General features: G+C 31.0%; 1 protein-coding gene and 3 long non-coding RNA genes across 9 annotated transcripts in view; 2 read left to right on the top strand and 2 right to left on the bottom strand.

The window, feature by feature from the left end:
* Positions 1-24,295, bottom strand: part of LOC148275965 (dorsal-ventral patterning protein tolloid-like) — a gene marked incomplete at its 3' end in the record, with an annotated part of 231,950 nt that overhangs the window by 140,320 nt on the left and 67,335 nt on the right. The window contains exon 3 of the mRNA XM_088234965.1: positions 8,667-8,762. Within this exon, the coding sequence (XP_088091091.1) occupies positions 8,667-8,754 (88 nt within the window). The remainder of the gene's footprint in view (positions 1-8,666; positions 8,763-24,295) is intronic.
* LOC148275966 (uncharacterized) lies at positions 11,412-13,742 on the top strand. The gene is made up of 3 exons (XR_015823898.1): positions 11,412-11,777; positions 12,178-12,268; positions 13,097-13,742. It is a non-coding gene; the product is annotated as an uncharacterized LOC148275966 (long non-coding RNA).
* Positions 16,181-19,545, bottom strand: LOC148275967 (uncharacterized). Its single transcript, XR_015823899.1, has 2 exons — positions 19,087-19,545; positions 16,181-18,967 (listed from the first exon to the last, which is right to left on the bottom strand). It is a non-coding gene; the product is annotated as an uncharacterized LOC148275967 (long non-coding RNA).
* Positions 19,908-22,407, top strand: LOC148275968 (uncharacterized). 6 transcript variants are annotated; one of them, XR_015823903.1, is made up of 4 exons: positions 19,908-20,294; positions 20,695-20,785; positions 20,942-21,222; positions 21,656-22,259. It is a non-coding gene; the product is annotated as an uncharacterized LOC148275968 (long non-coding RNA). The 6 variants fall into 6 exon arrangements; XR_015823902.1 differs by having other exon boundaries at positions 21,087-21,222; positions 21,616-22,259; XR_015823905.1 differs by lacking the exon at positions 20,942-21,222 and adding an exon at positions 21,435-21,467 and having other exon boundaries at positions 21,616-22,259.

Genomic DNA, 24,295 nt, shown 5'->3' on the forward strand with positions numbered 1-24,295 from the left:
AAAATGCCTTATTATTTCTGCTTCATTCACTAAGATCTTATTTTATTGAGTAAAAGTTAAGATGGAAGTTTGTGGGTTAAGGTAATAATATTTTTTTTTTTTCTTAATACGCGGGCATACATAAAGAAAAAATTGAATACCTTTATAATCGCAAATAATCGTACAAAATAATTAAATTCTCAACAAATATTAATGATGCAATGATATGTTGAAAATTTTTTCTTGCCTTGGCTCAGCTTGACTACATTCTTTAGGAGTATCCGAAATTAAATTATGTTCTTTTTAGTGTTTTGAAAATAGCATTTTTTAGACCGAATTGCTTAGTTTCAACGAATATTTTGGTAAATTAAAATACAACATTAAATCAACCATTACCTCAACTTGAATAATTCATCACTAAACAGTACTTAAAGTTTTATAAAACACAGTTATGTATGTCCAAAGTTAACGTTCACGGTCGTCCCGAGCGGGCCCCCGGCCACATGCATCCGAAACGGTTACTTCACTCATTGTTTTTGAGGGAACCATGGCACAATAAAAAGTTTGGAGTGGAAAACCGGTTAAGGAAAACATTCAAAGGCATAGCCATATTAAGGAAAAGCAATATTTAATCATTACAATTCAGGATCTTTGTCTTTCTAGATTAGTCAAATTCTATGCTGTGCGGCTTTTTGAGGTATTTCTTGAGATTGTTAACATTTAATTATTTCACGTCAGCTTTAATTTCTGTACATTGTGTTAATTTCAAACGACTTTAGCTATAATTTGAAGCGAAAATTCTAAATGCTTATAAAATATAATGAATGAGTTTGTTAATTATTAATTTGTAAGAAAACATTTTGCGGTTGTGACGTCACAGCTGAATACGAATGGTTGTTAAACTTTTTAAACTCGAGCTCAAACAAATAAGCTTCACTGGGGGTTGTTTGAGATAAAGGGTAGTTTTTGTTAATGTGGAAAGGAAAAGTTAGAGCGACTGTGACAACTGTACATATCTAAATTGTTTCTTACTACAGCACACTAGCACTGGAAATTTACAGAAATAAAATCAAATGGATGTTCTGCATTACGTACGTATATCTTCTATTTCTAATGATGCCACTCCATAATGGGTGTTGTCTATCATCATCAGAAATATAATTTTGCCCCCAACTCAAAATCAATATTTGAGGCTTCAGTAATACCGATAATTTAAGTTTTTAAGGAGATACGTCTTCCTTTTACAATGTTTTTTTCCTTAACTGTTCCCTAGAATTTCGTACTATCGACCCGCATAAAATTTCCAAATGATTATATCTTGATTTTTATATTAATTTCTTGTAAGTACTTTTCCTTCTTTAAAGATTAGCTTTCCCGCCATAAATCAACAATAAAAAAGTAAAAATGTTGACAGAATTCGTTTATGTAGCAATCAAAAAGTGGCCAGATTTTTCAGCATCGAAAAGTTTAGATAATTAATAAATGAAGAAAAGAAACTGCAGACATAATTAAATTTATCTTCATTATTTCCTTAAAAAGGTGTGTTCTGGTTGCTTTATTTTTAAGCAAAAATAAATGCGAACACAATATTTTTCTCGTCATTTAAAAAAAAACTTTTCACTTTCGCTTACAAAATAACAGGTTTTATATTTCTTAATTTTTCAGCGTCATTTGAAAAATTTCAAAACACTTTTTTTTTTGGTAAAATATAATTCATTTCGTATGAACTACGGATATAATATAAACTTTGGTTTTTCTAAAATCCGTTTTGAAATCAACACTTTTCTATAATATTAATTAATGTAGAATGGTGAATGTTACACAGTGTGAAAGTGGCCACTTAAACCAGCCAAAGTCAGGTCATGAGCCCTGTAAATGCCTAGACTTCCATATTCCCATCTTGAAAATCTTTTTCCCTTTCTGTTGCAACAAATTTAGATCTAAATAACTTCCAGGGAGGAGACCCAGCCTGTCAGCAAAAATTTGGACATACTTAAAATATTGTTGATAAATTTTTATTTCATGTTTTTTAACTCTACAACTTTCCACAGTAGTAAAAAAATCCTTTTTTTTTTAAATAAAATGGCATTGCATATTAAATTTAATGCTTTTGCGAATGTCCTATTGAATAATTTTATAAACTGGTTCGCAGTACACCGCCACGCCTGACCGTATAAAAATGCATATTTATTATAAATATAAATCCGTACATGAACACGCGATCTAGAATATTATTTTTTAAGTATGACGTATGGCATTTATTATTACGATAAAATAATGTTTGCTATTAAGATGGGTAAAAATCTTCGCCAGTCATCTATTCACTAGCTTGTCGTCTTAAGGGATGGAATATTATTGATCTGCTACAGGGCGGCGGGGAAGGGAGGGCTCGGATGTGACGTAGAAGGGTAGATGTGCTATGCCCTACAATGTTCGCCATTTCTTCAACAGAATTCCCGCTGAAAGATTGTAACTTATTATCTATTTATACAACAATAAATAGTCGTACTCAATTTTCGCGGTTGTAGTTCGAGGTTCCGTAGAAAAATTAATTCCGGGAGGGTCTTATGAAATCTTTATGTCAGTCCATAACATTTTATTATGTTTCGTGGTTACTAAATTCATGTAATAGCACTAACAGAGGACACAATTTTTGTTAGGCTTTACACTTAAAATATCCAAAATTTCGACAAGAAAATTCAAATACGCTGACAAGAAAAATTCAAAGGAATTTTGTATTAAAATATTTAAATAATGACTTTTTTTTATAATATTGATGTTTTTTGTTGATATTTCTTGATAAAACTCCATAGTTAATGATTGTGATAAAATTTCAAATAAACTTATCAATGAAACTTCTTGGTTTAGTTTTACTTTTTATTATTTTGACCAACGAGCGCTTTCGCCTAAGTGGGAATCTTCAGGACTTCAAGGCTTGAAGATGCCTACTTAGGCAAAAGCGCTCGTTGGTCAAAATAATAAAAAGTAAAACTAAACCAAGAAGTTTCATTGATAAGTTTATTTATAATTTTATCATAATAATTGACTTTTTTTTAGTTTATCAAGAAAAAAATACAAGTATGTAATATTACAACTAAATATTTTTTAAATATAAATTTAATACAGTAGAACTCCAACTATCCGATTTAATTGGGACCGAATCCCATTCGGATAGTAGGATTTTTTCTGAGAAAAGGGCCTATTTTAATTAATTGTTGTATGTACCTATGTTTAAAATGGGAGAAACAAGTATTTTTAAATAAAAATAGCTTTGAATTAATTAAATAAAAAGGCAACCTTTTCACATGTTAAGCGTAGTTACAAGTGCTGTACATTAGTACGTACCGTACTGTAAATGCAAGTCATTTCTTGTTGAACATCTCGGTCAAATTAAGCTGTTTGACTGTCATCATCTGTTTTCGGGCAGCCAAGTCGCACATCCGCTTGACAGTGAGAATTTAGATGTGGTCACACTCGGATATTCAATTCGGATAATCAGCGATTCGAATAGTCGGAGTTCGGATATTTGAAATTCTTCGGTACGTTATATTTACATCAACGTTTTCCATTACGTAAAAGAAAAAACAATTCTTATGTACATAATGGAGAATGACGTCTTTCAATAATCTATTTATTTTATTTTTAAAAGTAAATATTTTCAGTATACAACATAAATTACCAAAAAAATATAAGTTCAGATTTTCAATCAATGTTCCACAAAAATAATTTTGCATTTGAATGAACTTTCGAATTAAAGTTGGTTAGATGGCCCTCTGTGAAACTGGCGTCGCGGGTTCGATTCCCGCCAGTTGCAAGAAAAAAATCCAAAAAATATTTTTTTCTCAATTAGTCTGGGTGCTGTGGTGTATTTTTTTTTACCTCCTTCCATATCCCCACTATCTCACCTGCTGACAAGCCTCAAAATAAAGGCTTAGCGGGTTATTCATTCAAAAAAAAAAATATTCCTGACTGCATTTTTTATTTCATTTGTTAATTTCATTCAAGAATTTTCTCTGTAATTTATAAATTTATTTTGTTTTATTTACTAATTTAAAATTTATTTAAAAAAAGGTTTTAACTAAGCTGACGTTTCCAACTCTCTATAGCTGCTCTCAGTCAAAAAACTCTGACCAAGAATATAAAACGGAGATTCTACCTTGTTGTATAGTGGTTGGCGCGATCGCCCACCATTTTTGAGGTCCTGGGTTTGATGCCTAGTAGGGTGATTGTTTTGATTGGTGGTTGATTTTTAAGGTAGTTAAATGCAAAATTTGTTCTTTCTGGACTGGCACCTGAAACGTAAGACGTCGTATGCACCACTTGCTGCGGAAAGGGCCATGAAGATTATGACTTTAATTAATAAATATTTCTGATATCTTCTATCAATAAAGATTGGTTGAGCCGATAATTCGTTTCTATGTATTTTAGGCAGAAGAATCATATGGAAGTAGATATTGACTAATTTTGGTTTTGTTGGGTTTCTAGGCCTGACGAGACATTTTTGGTTTGGCTACACTGTTTGGCTTTCTCGTTGCTTTTTCGGCCGTTTAATTTTTAACTTTGCCTTAACTCGCACAACGCCGCAAACTGATCATCATCCATCGCCGTTCTTCATCATCCGCCTCCTCCAGAAGAAATTGTGTACCTCCAGTGTTCTGAACACCAATTTCTCTGACAGCGTGAACTGATCGCCGATAAGGAAGATGACTCAACATCAGGTTAGTCATTGTAATTACATGTTGATTTTCTCTGGTCTGAGTTCATTTCTAATAGATTGTTGGCTTCTTCCACTAGCTCACATGATCAGTTCGGAGAATTAATTTACTGTCCGCTTTCACAAATTTATTTTTAAATGCAAATGTGAATTATATTTACAGGACTCACCAAAGATATTTACTATTATTTGAATTTAAAAACAAAAACATTTTTCAAGAAATATTTGCAAGAGTTTCTAGAGTTTATTATAATAAATATTTTAAAAATCAGTGCACAGCGGAGTTTTAGTCCCAAAACTTATGTATGGAGGTGAAATTTTGAACTGGAAGAGAAAGGATAAACGCCGAGTTAACGCGGTTGAAATGTGATCTCTTCGACGAATGTGTGGGAAATAAATGTAATTCAGGGTTACAAATGATGGAATCAGGCGAGAGTGTAAATCTGAGTCAATTATAATTGATAAAATTAAAAAAGGGTCTCTGAGATGGTTTGGTCATGTAAAACGAATGGACGATGGAAGAATGGTAAAACAAGTATATATGGCGAAAATGAATGGCAATGTGAAACGAGGACGACCAATGAAGACGTGGCATGATCAGATATAAAAAATCTTAAGTCTGGTCATGTCAAAAGCAGACAGAACCGACGGGCATGTATGACAAGATGTATAAATGTGGAAGAAGCTAGGAATATTTGCCAGGATAGACGTGTGTGGCGGTCCATTCTCTCTGCCTACCCCTATGGGAAAATGGCGGGGTAGTAATAGTAGGAGTAGTTAAAAAAATAAATCATTGATAAAGCTTGTCAATTTTTATCTCTGTGATTGAGAAAGATTGAATCGTACATAAATTAAAATGAAATATTTTCGATGAAATCTCATTTATGTCGATAAATATTAAATTTTTCTGCGCAAATAAAGACGTATCGAATACTTATTGTGTTTTATACATTCTTCACATCGGTATTATACCCATAGTACATGACGAAGCCTGATTATTATTTCCAAAGAGAAAAATAACAATTCATTCCCTATATTGCCAGGTAGATGAAAGCTGCTTTGATTTTCTCGATATTTATTCCCAGAAGACGAAATATGGCGTCCTTAGAAAACCCGCCAGAACAATTGGAAATATCCCGTGGTACGTAAGAGACCTACTCAACCCAGCGCTGCGGAAGCAGTGTTGTGTAGAAACCTTTTTTAATTTCCTCTTCCTTTAAATCTCCTTATCAAAGCTTGGTTTTCAAATAAATTACCACAGTATACTTTTTAATTACCAACAGTGGAAACTCTTGCGCCGCTTACACTAAAACCATTTTAAAGCCCTTTGGGTTTTCCCATCGGCTTCGCTCAAACTAAAATAATAACATTTCTTTATCGAAAATGGAATAACTTTATTTTTTTACCGTTGCCTGCTATAATGTCAAATCATATATTTTAATATCATCAGTTTTTTACTAAATTATGTTAATTCTATTCAATGTGTCTATATTGCTTATTTAGTATCATATTTTACAATTTTGTAGCATGTAATATTAAAAATATGTTGCTTATTTAGTTTCATAGTTTACGATTTCGTACCTTATAATATTAAAAATATTAATATAATATGGTGTTTTCACAAATCGGGAATAACGTTGAAAAAACATAAAATATTTAAATTGATTTTAACGATCTAATGATAGAACTATCAAATGCATAAAAAACTAGTTTTCATTTATAATTTTCGGGTTTAAAAACGAACGCGTACAAAACAACTCACAGTTGGCGTCACGTCATTTTGACGACACACGTCATGCCCGCCGAGTGCGCTTCTAACAAACATTAAAGTAACGTAACACGTTTATCCCACTGGGCAAGAAACATCTGCTTTTTAGATAATACAAAATATGCATATTTTAAACATTTGTAGAAAAATTTTAAGACGTCGGAAAAAATTATATTGTAATATTTAGTTTTATTAAAACAGGGCTGTTAAAACCAGATTCGATCCCGGACCAATCCGAATAACAAAATAGATTGGAGGGCCACTTCATCTTTTTGAATAAAAACTAAAAATAATTAGACAATTTTTCACAATTTAATTAATTTTATTACTTCTTAATTATTTAATTTTTTTACACTTCTGTCAAATTAACATGAATACTAGTTGTTGCCAGACGCAGTGCGTGTGTAAGTAACTTATTTGTCAGTGAAGATATTTATTTAGATTTTATAAAATTCATAGTGAATACGCATTTTCACAAAGATAGGTACTGTCCACCATCGACTCCATTTTAAGGCCAAGATTCGTTAGTTTGGAGAAACAAATACACAATAGGGAAATATCACATACTACGAATACCGATTAAAATATATAAGACGAATTGAGATTAATCAATTGTATTTTCAAAAGCAATATGAATATTGTGGAGAAATGTAAATGTAAAAAAGAAATTCAATAAATTACGTTCGTAGAAAAACGCAACGTGTTTGGCCTTGATTGTTGTGACGTCAAGATTTGTGATAATGTTCTTAACAAAATTCAATGGCTAGGAACAAATAAATATGAATCGTGACGTATTAGACGGGTGGCCGAAGGAATAACCGTTTTTGCGAAAATTCAAAATTACGAATTAAAAAATATCTTTTATGCTAGGGTAGATTGGGTACGATTGTGACAGTCGTCGTATTAGTGTAACTATAAGGAATAGCGGAAAGGGTCCAAGGAGAGTGAAGAACGGCGTAACCGTCTGAACGTTTTCCGCAAAATTGCGTCAGCCATCGCGCTAACGTCTGCATAGGCCTACATTACGTTTTTTGCAGTAAAAAGTAAGTATTTTCATTCGATTTCTTTTAATAATTGTTGTTATATATGTACAGATAAAGTAATGAGTGTTTATCATTGTTTTAAGTTTAACAAATGTTTTTTTTTTTTGATAAAAATAAATATTTGCGTTCGTATGATTTACCCAAATATTAAACTTTGAGGGCCATTTTCAACGAGTTGTAAATAACTCACTATTAGAAAATAGGAATTGAGTTGGGGTAGAGTGGGATATGAACCACGGACCTTTGGTCCGCGAGTCCAAGACACTAGCCACAGGACCACAACCCGATAATTAATAGTTAAATAGCTGTTATTACTTTGTACGTAAAGTATTTTGCATTGTCATGGCGGTTGTTGTCAAGGAGTGCGTTGGGCACTGTTACAACCGCCCCTGGGGTGTGGTCAGTTGTGACATCTTTTTCTTTTTTTATCTAATTTGCTCCTATGAGTCAACCATTATATTTAGTGATAGAATTTTAGTATTTATACGTAGAAACATGTACACTTTACCACTCCTTCCTTTCAGCTAATTGGCATACACACAAAGTTATGGGCGATCAAATCAAAATTGCCACAACCATACCCAGTCTACCCTACTAATAATTAGCAAAAAAAAAATTTTTCTGGAAAGTATTTTATAGACCTTTATTACTTTAAAAATGTTTAAAAATGTGATATTTCCCTATTCTGAAATTACCTTAATAATGGTGATAGAAAACTTGTTGCCATATGAATAAATATTTCATTAATTTATTTGAGATGCCATTAAAATATTTATTTTTTTTAAAAGGAAAATTTTCGTATTTGCGGTAGATCAAAAACACGTCGCGGGTCGTTCAAAAATAAGCGCGGGCCGCATGTGACCTGCAGGCCGTACTTTGGACAGCCCCGGTTTAAAAGGAAAAGTTGAAAATAGCCTATTGTTAAATATTGTCACTTTTGTTAAATCATGGTTTGTGATTCAGTTGCCGATGATACACATATATAATATGACAATATTAAATATAGATATTTAATAAGACGAAAAGTTGATAGATGATTCGCGAATATGTCATAGCAATCGTAATACAACTTATATCTTTGTATTTCTTTTTTGAGAGACGTTGCCTCGGAGCCAATTATTACTAAACATTTGGGAATCAGGTTTAAAAAATTTAAGCTTACCACTTGTGACTTGAAGAGAGGCAGCAAACAGGCACAGCAACGAAAGGGATAGGCTTCTGTGTGAGTTGAGCCAATATTCTGGGGCCATACTGTGTCCTGAAATAGCAAGGAAACGCAATCTAAATATCTTTTCCATTATTTACAACATAAAAATTATTTAAAAAATACAGACGAATTCGGAAAATTTTCCTGAGGGGGTCGATATGACATCAATATCTAAATCAACGCAACTACTCATTAAATTATTTATATGATTTATCGCCATTACATAAAATAGTTTTTTTTTCAAATTTACATAATTACAGTGGCAAAATTCATGTTGCGTAATATTATACGAGTATTATGGAAAACTCTTGAGAATAAGGCTAGGCTATCATTTTACGAGAAATCTGAGAGGGTTCCTTTACTTCCTTACATATTAAGTACCACAATTTAACACCCCCGTCTCTCGAATCAGGGGTAAAAAATAATTATGACGCATATGTTCTAGTAACGAGAGAACCCTTTTAATACCCTTTCATCGCTCTAATTTTTTGTCTCCTCTTTCACAGTAGTATTTTCTCGATTATGGAATAATCTACCCACTAATGTTAGAGACGCCTCTTATTTATTTACATTTAAGTCAAGATTGAAATGTCACTATCTAAATGTTTAAGTTGTTCCTTTATTTAACAAATTACAACAGGGATGGAGAATACCCTATACTGTGTAACACAGTGTGTAAAGTGGCCACTTAAACCAGCCAATGACAGGTCATAAGCCTTGTAAATGCCTTGACTTCCATATTCCCTTATTTAAGGTATTCTCCATCCCTGTTGAAATTTGCTAATCTTAATGAACCCCGAGGGGGTGAAATCCAGTCTTTTGTCTACGAAAATTTGGACAAACTCAAATATTGTTCTTTTATCCTTCATATTTCCTTCCCATCCTCTCACCTCTATTCATAGTATGGTGTATTTTTTTATATATTTTTATTTTCTTAATCTTTGTTTTCAATTTTCGTATAAAATTGTATGATTCAATATGTTCATGTACTTAAACGTTACTTAAATGTTACGTACAAAACACAGAATTATTGGAAAAAAAAATTCAACTTGAATATGATCATGATACCAGAGAAAGGATAAAAATCAGACCCCCCATTTAGAAAAAATGCAAAGTCACAAATTATAAAATTCTCAAAGTCTATTTTATGAAGCAGTAAAAAAATGGTTTATTGAAAAAACAATAATGAGCTAAAAAATATTTTAAAATTAAATGTGTGTCAAAAAATTTATAAATAAATAAATGGCCATATGTATTCATAAGAATATGTTCATGTGTGCTCTAATTCAGGATTCAAACTAAATTAATTAATAAATAATAACCAATCAAATCGCGTTGCAGTTCCGTGGTAGTGTTGTCAGCTCACGGGTAAGATATGTGTAGTTCGAACCCCGCTCTACCAAAACTTAATTACCAATTTTTATCATGTGAAATTTTCAATAAATTTGTTAATGGCCTCAAAATTGAAAACTTTGGATTAACTATAAACGAAAATAATTATGCAACCTTTTTTTAAGGATTAAAGTATCTATTTCGAAATACAAAACCGGACGTATTAATTTAATATACATTTTTTACTGAAGTACTTCAAATAAGTAATATTGCTTTAGTTGATTCAGATACCTAATGTGATTGTATATTTATGTAATTTTCAATACTTTTTAAGCCTAAATTTAAAAAAAACATTTTACCTATTTAAAATTTTAAAAATGTTCATTTATAATACTTATGTCAAAAATTTAATTCTTCTTTTGTAAATAATATTATCGTTTAATTCGTCAATAAAAAAATATTATTGTATGCTGTTCCGAAATGAATTTTTCCAAAAGCTCCATGTTTTCTAGATAAATAAGTTTTTTTTTTTAATGTATCATTGATTTTTTTTATTTTTTGATATATTTTTTTTATATTGGAGTTGCTTTATTATTTACCTTGCTTATAATATACAAGGTTTATATTTCAAAAAGTGGATTTTTCTGCAATTAAATATCTTAAAATTTATCTAAACTATTGGGATCAGTAGGGATATACTAATGTGGGCTCATCAGAAACTTCTCAGCATTTGCTCACGTGGAGAGGAAACCACTTAAAACTCTTCAGGAGAAGCCGGCCTGTTGGCAGTAGTCAACAGGCCTTCCGTTCCACCAGAGGAGTGTTCGGCATTTTGTAATGTAATGTATCATTGATTGATACTGCAATGATAATTAATTTTTCGACAAAGAGGATGGATGTTCAAACATTTACATAAATTATGACCTATCTTTGCTGATTAAGTTATCACTCTGTACATTATATATTTTGTTATTTCTGTTCTTTATCCGGTTGATTTTTAGTAGAAGTAAAAGAACTTTTGCCGCAACTTCATTCTTACTTTTAGCGCAGTTATTAAATATGGGAATATTGGTATTTACAGATTTTATGACCTATCATTGGTTAGTTTTAATGTTTATTTGGGCTTCTAAAATACACCCAATGACATAAATTCAGTTGGCTCGTACCATATCAATAAAACCTTATCTAAGCTTTGACTTTTTCTAATGTTAAGGGTGGTTTCATTATCCGACTTTTCGGATTACCTCAATCATCAGATAAGGCCGGTTTTCTATAAAAGAAGCTTAAAGCTAGGGTTTCCTAGGACAGCGGTGCCCGTATTTTAACGGCCGTAGTGAACGGTAAAGCTATGGTTTCCTAAGACAGCGGTACCGTCACAAAGCGGCCGTCACGGGACGGCGGATGACGTCATTAAAACGTTGACTATGTAAATCAATGGCGCTGGTTTCCTAGAGAGCGTTGACCGTGAACGTAACGTCGAAGCAACGGTGCCGCCATTTGCAGGACGGCCGTCACAGCGGTGCGAACTGTTTTCGAACGGTTTTTGTCGCGAAGCGGTGACCGTTTGGCTGTCAAAATGAGTGCAAACGTGGTGCGGAATGTTGAAAATGTCGAAATATTGATTAATTTTGTAAAAATCATGACGATTTATGTAATGGAAAGGCAAAGACTATTAAAAAGTCGAGTTGAAACAAAGTTCGTGAAGAAATATCGGGACAACGCTTGAAATATCAGGTATGTACTAAAATGTAAATAACAATAGAATCATATAAAAATAACAGAGCAAATGTTTATAAGCTACAAGAAAAAAGTTAAGCATCTATCATAATGTTATTTTTCTAATTCAAAACATGTATTATAACATTGTTTATACGTAATAGATTCCAAGGAATCCTAACCTATTTATTGTGTCTGCAGATAATTGGTTGAATTCTATATTAAAATTTCGTAAGGTATCCAAAGTAAAATGCTTTTATTGGATTCAATTATCCTTTTATTTTTTTTATTTACAAGGGTGTAAAATGTGACGCATTTTGTCTTGTAAGGACATTATCAAACTTTTTATTAGGTTACCTTACCAAATCCTAACCTATTTTGAAGTTGACATTTTATGAAATAACACACAACATTTCAGATTAAAAGTCACATGGGTGTGATTTAAAATAAGGAGTTCTCCATGAATATTAAAGAGCCAAGAAAAATGCCTGGAACATAATCTTAACAGAGTAAGTTTGATGAATTTTAAATAAAATATGCCCTTTGAACATGAAATGAATACAACAAATTTGTCGATGGATACAAATAAGTATACCAATGTAATTCTTGTATGAACATTACTATAATATTTTTTCTGCATTAATTATTACATTTATTTATTCTAGAAAGCTACAAACACCAAAGAGTAGTCACCAACATAAACAATTTTTGTTACAACTGAGAGGGAAAACATTTTTGAGAAGGGAATACTGAATTTGCGTCGTAGGTGAATTGGTTCAGGCGAATAAATCTCACCCAAATGATAAAAGTTTCAGCTCTTTGACTTCACAAAAGAAAACAGATGGAAGAGTTGAGGAAATGTGATGTTAAAACATAGGCAGAATGGAGAATGTTACAATGTGTAAAATGCCTACTTAAACCAGCCTATGACAGAGCATAAGCCCTGTAAGTGCCTAGACTTCCATATTCCCTTCTCGAAAATGTTTTCCCTCTCTGTTGCAACAAATTTAGAACTAGATAACTCCCTAGGGAGGAAATCCAGCCTGTCTGCAAACATTGGACATACTCAAAACATTGTTTTTAATGAGTAAACTAATGGCACAGAAAAACGATTAAATATAGACATACTTGGGACTTATTAATACATTTGTTCCAGGATTCTTATCACCGAATTCAATTAAATAATATGGTATGTAAATGAGCTCCCATTTATATTTGAGACAAGTTCAAACTAGTTTTATAGCAACTCCATAAACACCAGTAATAAGTTCTTATTTAGATACATAAGGTAGGTTGCAATAACTTTCCTGTATATTCATTGTGAATTTTATTTTCAGAATAAGTACATACTACAAAATTATTTTCACCCAAGTGCAGATCAAGATATGAGTAGTGAGAGGGTAGATACTCTCCCGATAGTACTACTAGATTTGCTGTGCGAGTCGAACTCAAATGTTTGCCAGCAGAAATTACTAGGCTTCCGAGCGATTTCTTCACTGCCTCAACATGCAAGGACAAGGGGACATTCGTCAACGACCTACGACTCAGACTCGCAGACATCAGACAAACACCAGGCATCCACCACAGTCCAAAGAAAACCTTTATCCACAAAGAACTTCTCAACACGAGCCACGTATTTATATCTACTGACTGCCACAGAAGACCATTCCAGAACGCCATACAATGTAGAATAGACGGGAGACAAGACTTTCTGAAATCTACCTTCACTATTGTGATGGAAAAATCCAATGACACCATACCCACAGCAGTACTTACTTCGGACTCACCAGATCCACCTCCAGGAAGGCAGACACTCCCCTGAAATGAACACTTCCCAGAATAATACTGATCATAAAAACAAAAATGTACTAATAAATATGAGCAAACTATTTTTACCTGGATGCAAATTATGTTTTAAATACCTCTTATGAATGTACACATTATTGTAATTCCATTTTGTATTATAATTTTATATGTATTCTTCTCCGTTTTTTATATCATGAGAAATGTAGTTTATACTCACATAATATATTTTCTATTACATAATATTTATGTAAATTTAGGATTATAATGAAAAATCCTCAAGTATGCTATACTAAAATGATTTCGTGTTTAGCATTAGGTCTTATACTCATATATATACATATAACTCATAAAATATTAGTTCTTTATACAAATATGAACCAAACTTTTCTTCTTTAAATATCTCTTTGTAAAAAGAGATATTTAAAGAAAAAAAGACAATAAATTTAAGTTAATTTAAAAAAACATCTTAAAAAAATAATAACATATTATGGTAAAAAAAGCAATATATTATTTTTAAATGCTATTCTAAAAGTAATTCAAATAAGTTTAAAAATATAAAACCAGCAGTGAAAAAAGAAAGAATAAAAGTCTTTCAAGTGAAATGTAAAAGAGCATCAGAAATTCAAATATATTAAAAAAATATTTTGTACTTTCTCCAGCCTGTCAATATAAGTAATGTATTGTGGATTCCAAATTATGGATGTAAATTCTAGGTGAGTACTTACATAGCTATAATAGAGTAATAATGAATTGATTACAATGTCTGCTTTGTAATGACAAATGTATTCTTTATGTTTGTTGTTACTATGTAAAATACTATATTATATTTTGACAGACTAATAAAATGAATTTAATTATGATTCAAAGAGGTTGGATATATACTTGTATGATAAGGAGCAGATGATATTCCTAAAGAGTTAAAAGTTATACAATACTGTGTTGTGGGGTACATAAATTATTAGTTAAACGCTGAAGACATTTTGGTTTCGAACTTACAGTTTGTAGTTATGTATATTATTACATATGGAAGTTATAAGTATATATTATGGTGTCTGTAAGAAGTAAGTGTATAATAATTGTAATTTTTCAGAAGAAATCTGTACAGTTTATATATAGTAAGCAATATTAAGTTCTGATGTTCCAGTATAAATTGTTACTACAATTATTACAAGTTTATATATGTATATTAAAGAAAACGTAAAGTAAAGTGAATTCTGGTTCTTTTGTTTTACAAAGAGATATTTAAAGAAGAAAAGTTTGGTTCATATTTGTATAAAAGTACAAATATTATATGAGTTACATATAATATATGCGTATAAGACCTAATGCTAAGTAATCTCACGAAATGTAAGAAAGCATCAGAAATTCAAATGTTTTAAAAAATATGTTGTACTTTCTCCAGCCTGTCAATATAAGTAATGTTTTGTGGTTTGTAAGTTATGAATGCAAATTCTAGGTGAGTACTTACATAGCTATAATAGAGTAATAATGAATTAATAACAATGTCTGCTTTGTAATGACAAATGTATTCTTTATATTTGTTGTTACTATGTAAAATACTATATTATATTTTGACAGACTAATAAAATGAATTTAATTATGATTCAAAGAGGTTGGACATATACTTGTATGATATGGAGCAGATGATATTCCTAAAGAATTAAAAGTTATACAATACTGTGTTGTGAGGTACATAAATTATTAGTTAAACGCTGAAGACATTTTGGTTTCGAACTTACAGTTTGTAGTTTATTTATTTATTTTATTTTATTAAATATTTGGGTAAATCATAAGAACGCAAATATTTCTTTTTTAAAAAAAATAAAAAATAAGTATTAAAAACAACAACTTTTTAACATAAAAAGACCAATAAAGTTTTCATAAATTAAAAAGATATAAACATTAAATGTGACAAAAAAATAAAAAATAGATAAGAATTTTAAGTGAGAAAAGAATAATTAGTTATGTATATTATTACATATGAAAGTTATAAGTATATATTATGGTGTCTGTAAGAAGTAAGTGTATAATGATTGTAATTTTTCAGAAGAAATCTGTAGAGTTTATATATGGTAAGCAATATTAAGTTCTGATGTTCCAGTATAAATTGTTACTATAATATTTACAAGTTCATAAATGAATATTAAAGAAAACATAAAGTAAAGTGAATTCTGGTTCTTTTGTTTTACAAAGAGATATTTAAAAAAGAAAAGTTTAGTTCATATTTGTATAAAAGTACAAATATTATATTAGTTACATATATATGGGTATAAGACCTAATGCTAAACAAGAAATCGTTTTAGTATCGTTATCGTTTGAGAATTTTTCATTATGATCTTAAATTTACATAAATATTATGCAATAGAGAATATATTATGTGAGTATAAACTCCATTTCTCATGATTTACAAAAAGGAGAAGAATACATATAAAATTATAATACAAAATGGAATAACAATAATGTGTATATTCATAAGAGGTATTAAAAACATAATTTACATAAAATTTTGCATACTATAAAACTATGTAATAGTACTTAATGTTTCCTAAATAAAAGAAAAAAATATTTCTTTCTCTTATTTCTGTTTACAGGATATCATTATTTGTTCACCAAAACACTAGAAATTGGCCCTGTGAAGGAATAGAACGCACCAAGATCAGTTACAAATAAAAATGTAGTTATTGCATATATTATTTTTATTTAATCAAAAACATACACCTTTTATTTTATAAATTATTATGTAATGTATTTTTTAAAATTATTTGAGTATGATCTTCTTCTTCTCTGGTCTCAATCCTGGGATTGGCTGGCAGCAATTCCTTTCATTCTTCTCCTCCATTCCTCCCTGTCTTGTGCGGCTCATTTAAAGTCAACATATGATGAGCAGCGCACGTCCTCTAATAGGTCCTCCAGGTACTCTTGGCGTGGGCATCCCCTAGAATTTGTTCCCTCGGTCATCCCCTCCATTGCACATGCAGGCCTTCTTGACGTATTACATGACCGATCCATCTCGCTCGCCTTTCGGACAAGGTCCTGAGCAGGTGCCTTCCACCTTCGATTCTTTGGAGAACCTCCTCATTTGTAATGTGGTCTCTCCAGGAAATTCCTAGTAGTCTTCTATAGGACCATATCTCAAAAGCCTCTAGTCTCTGTTTATCTCTTTCGGATACGCACCATGTCTCGCAGCCATACATCAAGATACTCCATAAATAGGTCTTGATTAGGAGTATTCTTAGTTTTAGGTCTATATTATTTGATTCTTTTATTTTGGACCTTTTATTAAATGCAAGTCTAGCTTGATGTATACGGCTGTCGACCTCGCTCTTAGACCAACCGTCCCACGTTATTTTGCTCCCGAGGTAGAGAAACTCCTTGGTGTTCTTTAGTGGTATTCCCGACATCACTACTCTCATCTGGTGTTGCATTCGGCCTACAGTCAGTAGCTTTGTTTTGTCTTTATTTATCTTCATACTGTAGTTATTTTGAAGAATGCTTTCCATAGTTGTAAGGGCTCTTGCAGTTCTTCTTCACTTTCAGCAACCATAGCAATATCGTCAGCAAACCTTATCATATCCCATTTAGTATGATATTAATAACAATAATTACAGGATTAAATAAACTAAAATTAGTTATTATATAGATGTGATTATAAGTAATTATGATATTTTACAAATTGCAAATATTTATCTATAAATCCAACATACTCAAGGAATACTATTTAAAAGTTTAACATATAACATCAAATCAGAGAGACTAAACATATATTATATAAACTATAAATCATATATTTGTTTTTACATTATAAATTTAAGATGTTTCTATCCCCTTGTATCAAACACACACTCACCCTTTCCACAAACCCACCCTCACACTCATATACACTAACTCTCATATTCACATACCTACCAAAACCTCACTCAACTCCAGCAATATTACAGCACATTTAAATCAAAGCTTTCTCTCACTCTCTAAGACTTGCAAATAAATAATACAATAATAAGCTCCACTCGTTTGACGATAACAGCCGAACCTCGCTTCTAAGTTATCGTTTTGAAATTTACTCAAGAGTAAATATTCTACTTTATGTATGGAAAATATATATAGGATCAACATTGAAAACGCATCCAATGTAGTAATGGGGGATTTAAATTTTTGTACACCTAGAGACTAACTCTCAGGTATTGAGAGTCTCCAAGTTTTTAACCAAAGGGACATGTTTCTTAGAAAATTTTTATGATCTACACTATCTTCTCTAATGGGTTCCTTGTGAAGATTGTTGAATCTCTGAAATTCAAATACACTTTACCCATTTACAATCTTCCACCATCTACAAAATATACTTTTAAAATCTAGAGTACTCTCGGGTTCTACAAACAGTTCTGGATTTTTAGGCGCTACGCACTTTAAACCCACCAATTGTTTTCTCATTAAAAACTTTTAACTCTAGGGATACATTTTGTTTTAGAATGTTGCTTGGATATAGGACTTTGTATGATATCATGTGCCCAAATTTGATCAAGGTTTTTTTTTCAAGATCATTAATGAATTTCGAATGTTGAAATTGAGCGTCTAATATTATACTGAAATCATTTAAATGAGGATTATTTTGAATTGATCCAATTATTGCAAACACACTTAATTAAATGTAAGTACAGGATCAAATTTGAAAAATAAAGTTCTACTATTATCTAAAGGGTGAGGTAAACTAGGGAGTAATATTTTATCTGTTTGAAACAATTCAAATGCCTTTTTTGTTAATAGCATTATTATCGGATATCAAAGATATTGTGAAGTAGGCCTTGTATACAAACTCCTGACGTCACTGCAACCTGTGAAGATCTATTGTGATGGATTAAATTAATTAAAAACAACTACTGCACAACATCATTATACTTACAGAGGAATATTTTTCTTTAATGAAATGAACAAAGATAATAAAAAGTACAGTCAGGAATACAATATATTTAAGAAAGAAGTAAAAAATTACATCTATAATTCTTCTTTATGTAACACTGATTGAAAACATCGTTAATATCTTTTTTGTAATTTATTTATGTTATTCTAAAATAATCTATTATAAGACGTCACTCCCGATTATGTACACAAGAATTGTTTATTTCTTTTACGTAATGGGAAACGTTAATGTAAATATATGTAATTGATTAATGTAAAAAATTGTATTTAATATTATATTTAAATTTGTTATTAATAAATTTAAAAAAAAATCTATTGCACCTATAACTTTAAGAAATCCTCTCATACAAAATAAGCCGGATATAACTAGATTTGTTCTGGACACTGGCTTCATTATAATATAGTCCGGTGTTTTTCATGCCAATTGATGTTGATGTTGAAATAGTTTGGTGACTAAATTCGTGTATATCAGCAGAGTCGTCTTGAATCTGGAAGATTTATCAAAAGTTAATATCTATAGGCATTAAACATTTACGTATTTAAAATTGTCAAATGAATTGACAGAAACGATACTTACATATTGCCAAAATTATTATTCATTACATACCTCATTACTACCCCAGTACCGAATAGCAAATAGGCCCTGGAGTTCTACTGGTATTTTCTCATCTCGTTTGTGTCCTTCCAAATCGAGTTTTACTAGAGTAATTATGCGCCTCATATTTTCCTTCGAAAAACAGTATTTCTCCTTGAATTCACTGTCTTAAAAATCTTAAAAAGAGTTGACTCTTTTTTTAATACAATTTTCGTGCACGAGAAGGTCGCATGCCTTCGAAAATGTTTAAAATTAAATAAAACTGTGACAAACTATTCATAAATAACGACAAATATGACAGATCGCATTCTAGGGCATATTTTTGACAGATAAGCTGCCGTGGCCGCCAGATATGACAACGTTTTCCTAGGAAACCACTCTCTAGTCACCGTTTCGGCGGCCGTTCACCGCATCACCGTTCGTACGGCCGTTAAGATATCGGCACCGTTTTCCTAGGAAACCCAAGCTTTATGCAGTAGACAGCCGTCGTGACGTCGACTAGAGAGTGGTTTCCTAGGAAAACGGTGTTAAATGGTGTTGATAACACCGTTTTCCTAGAAAACCACTCTCAAGTCACCGTTACGACGGCTGTCCACTGCATCACCGTTCACTACGGCCGTTAAAATACGGGCACCGCTGTCCTAGGAAACCCTAGCTTTACCGTTGCTGTAATCGGGCTTTTTTTCTTTTATATGCATACCTAGTTTTTATTCAGAATAAAAACATTGAAATACAGTTTTACAAAAATTAAATATAAAATATATTAATGTTTCTCATTACGTAAAAGTAAAAAACAATTCCTAAATACGTTAATGGGAAGCGACGTCTTAAGCTATGGTTTCCTAAGACAGCGGTACCGTCACAAAGCAGCCGTCACGGGACGGCGGATGACGTCATTAAAACGTTGACTATGTAAATCAATGGCGCTGGTTTCCTAGAGAGCGTTGACCGTGAACGTAACGTCGAAGCAACGGTGCCGCCATTTGCAGGACGGCCGTCACAGCGGTGCGAACTGTTTTCGAACGGTTTTTGTCGCGAAGCGGTGACCGTTTAGCTGTCAAAATGAGTGCAAACGTGGTGCGGAATGTTGAAAATGACGAAATATTGATTAATTTTGTAAAAATCAGGACGATTTATGTAATGGAAGGGCAAAGACTATTAAAAAGTCGAGTTGAAACAAAGTTCGTGAAGAAATATCGGGACAACGCTTGAAATAACAGGTATGTACTAAAATGTAAATAACAATAGAATCATATAAAAATAACAGAACAAATGTTTATAAGCTACAAGAAAAAAGCTAAGCATCTATCATAATGTTATTTTTCTAATTCAAAACATTTATTATAACATTGTTTATACGTAATAGATTCCAAGGAATCCTAACCTATTTATTGTGTCTGCAGATAATTGGTTGAATTCTATATTAAAATTTCGTAAGGTATCCAAAGTAAAATGCTTTTATTGGATTCAATTATCCTTTTATTTTTTCTATTTACAAGGGTATAAAATGTGACGCATTTTGTCTTGTAAGGACATTATCAAACTTTTTATTAGGTTACCTTACCAAATCCTAACCTATTTTGAAGTTGACATTTTATGAAATAACACACAACATTTCAGATTAAAAGTCACATGGGTGTGATTTAAAATAAGGAGTTCTCCATGAATATTAAAGAGCCAAGAAAAATGCCTGGAACATAATCTTAACAGAGTAAGTTTGATGAATTTTAAATAAAATATGCCCTTTGAACATGAAATGAATACAACAAATTTGTCGATGGATACAAATAAGTATACCAATGTAATTCTTGTATGAACATTACTATAATATTTTTTCTGCATTAATTATTACATTTATTTATTCTAGAAAGCTACAAACACCAAAGAGTAGTCACCAATATAAACAATTTTATGTTACAACTGAGAGGGAAAACATTTTTGAGAAGGGAATACTGAATTTGCGTCGTAGGTGAATTGGTTCAGGCGAATAAATCTCACCCAAATGATAAAAGTTTCAGGTCTTTTACTTCACAAAAGAAAACAGATGGAAGAGTTGAGGAAATGTGATGTTAAAATATAGGCAGAATGGAGAATGTTACAATGTGTAAAATGCCTACTTAAACCAGCCTATGACAGAGCATAAGCCCTGTAAGTGCCTAGACTTCCATATTCCCTTCTCGAAAATGTTATCCCTCTCTGTTGCAACAAATTTAGAACTAGATAACTCCCTAGGGAGGAAATCCAGCCTGTCTGCAAACATTTGGACATACTCAAAACATTGTTTTTAATGAGTAAACTTATGGCACAGAAAAACGATTAAATGTAGACATACTTGGGACTTATTAATACATTTGTTCCAGGATTCTTATCACCGAATTCAATTAAATAATATGGTATGTAAATGAGCTCCCATTTATATTTGAGACAAGTTCAAACTAGTTTTATAGCAACTCCATAAACACCAGTAATAAGTTCTTATTTAGATACATAAGGTAGGTTGCAATAACTTTCCTGTATATTCATTGTGAATTTTATTTTCAGAATAAGTACATACTACAAAATTATTTTCACCCAAGTGCAGATCAAGATACAAGTAGTGAGAGGGTAGATACTCTCCCGATAGTACTACTAGATTTGCTGTGCGAGTCGAACTCAAATGTTTGCCAGCAGAAATTACTAGGCTCCCGAGCGATTTCTTCACTGCCTCAACATGCAAGGACAAGGGGACATTCGTCAACGACCTACGACTCAGACTCGCAGACATCAGACAAACACCAGGCATCCACCACAGTCCAAAGAAAACCTCCAAATCCACAAAGAACTTCTCAACACGAGCCACGTATTTATATTTACTGACTGCCACAGAAGACCATTCCAGAACGCCATACAATGTAGAACAGACGGGAGACAAGACTTTCTGAAATCTACCTTCACCCACAGCAGTACTTACTTCGGACTCACCAGATCCACCTCCAGGAAGGCAGACACTCCCCTGAAATGAACACTTCCCAGAATAATACTGATCATAAAAACAAAAATGTACTAATAAATATGAGCAAACTATTTTTACCTGGATGCAAATTATGTTTTAAATACCTCTTATGAATGTACACATTATTGTAATTCCATTTTGTATTATAATTTTATATGTATTCTTCTCCGTTTTTTAGATCATGAGAAATGTAGTTTATTTATCACATAATATATTTTCTATTACATAATATTTATGTAAATTTAGGATTATAATGAAAAATCCTCAAGTATGCTATACTAAAATGATTTCGTGTTTAGCATTAGGTCTTATACTCATATATATACATATAACTCATAAAATATTAGTTCTTTATACAAATATGAACCAAACTTTTCTTCTTTAAATATCTCTTTGTAAAAAGAGATATTTAAAGAAAAAAAGACAATAAATTTAAGTTAATTTAAAAAAACATCTTAAAAAAATAATAACAAATGGTAAAAAAAGCAATATATTATTTTTAAATGCTATTCTAAAAGTAATTCAAATAAGTTTAAAAATATAAAACCAGCAGTGAAAAAAGAAAGAATAAAAGTCTTTCAAGTGAAATGTAAAAGAGCATCAGAAATTCAAATATATTAAAAAAATATTTTGTACTTTCTCCAGCCTGTCAATATAAGTAATGTATTGTGGATTCCAAATTATGGATGCAAATTCTAGGTGAGTACTTACATAGCTATAATAGAGTAATAATGAATTGATTACAATGTCTGCTTTGTAATGACAAATGTATTCTTTATGTTTGTTGTTACTATGTAAAATACTATATTATATTTTGACAGACTAATAAAATGAATTTAATTATGATTCAAAGAGGTTGGACATATACTTGTATGATAGGGAGCAGATGATATTCCTAAAGAGTTAAAAGTTATACAATACTGTGTTGTGGGGTACATAAATTATTAGTTAAACGCTGAAGACATTTTGGTTTCGAACTTACAGTTTGTAGTTATGTATATTATTACATATGAAAGTTATAAGTATCTATTATGGTGTCTGTAAGAAGTAAGTGTATAATAATTGATTTTTTTCAGAAGAAATCTTTACAGTTTATATATAGTAAGCAATATTAAGTTCTGATGTTACAGTATAAATTGTTACTACAATTATTACAAGTTTATATATTTATATTAAAGAAAACGTAAAGTAAAGTGAATTCTGGTTCTTTTGTTTTACAAAGAGATATTTAAAGAAGAAAAGTTTGGTTCATATTTGTATAAAAGTACAAATATTATATGAGTTACATATAATATATGCGTATAAGACCTAATGCTAAGTAATCTCACGAAATGTAAGAAAGCATCAGAAATTCAAATGTTTTAAAAAATATGTTGTACTTTCTCCAGCCTGTCAATATAAGTAATGTATTGTGGTTTGTAAGTTATGAATGCAAATTCTAGGTGAGTACTTACATAGCTATAATAGAGTAATAATGAATTAATAACAATGTCTGCTTTGTAATGACAAATGTATTCTTTATATTTGTTGTTACTATGTAAAATACTATATTATATTTTGACAGACTAATAAAATGAATTTAATTATGATTCAGTCAAAATATAATATAGTATTTTACATAGTAACAACAAATATAAAGAATACATTTGTCATTACAAAGCAGACATTGTTATTAATTCATTATTACTCTATTATAGCTATGTAAGTACTCACCTAGAATTTGCATTCATAACTTACAAACCACAATACATTACTTATATTGACAGGCTGGAGAAAGTACAACATATTTTTTAAAACATTTGAATTTCTGATGCTTTCTTACATTTCGTGAGATTACTTAGCATTAGGTCTTATACGCATATATTATATGTAACTCATATAATATTTGTACTTTTATACAAATATGAACCAAGAGGTTGGACATATACTTGTATGCTAAAGAATTAAAAGTTATACAATACATTAGTTAAACGCTGAAGACATTTTGGTTTCGAACTTACAGTTTGTAGTTTATTTATTTATTTTATTTTATTAAATATTTGGGTAAATCATAAGAACGCAAATATTTCTTTTTTAAAAAAAATAAAAAATAAGTATTAAAAACAACAATTTTTTAACATAAAAAGACCAATTAAGTTTTCATAAATTAAAAAGATATAAACATTAAATGTGACAAAAAAATAAAAAATAGATAAGAATTTTAAGTGAGAAAAGAATAATTAGTTATGT

This window comes from Micrasema longulum, unplaced genomic scaffold (genome assembly GCF_059751315.1).
Source record: "Micrasema longulum isolate JH-2025_06_02 unplaced genomic scaffold, ASM5975131v1 h1tg001310l, whole genome shotgun sequence".
Classification (NCBI taxonomy): domain Eukaryota; kingdom Metazoa; phylum Arthropoda; class Insecta; order Trichoptera; family Brachycentridae; genus Micrasema; species Micrasema longulum.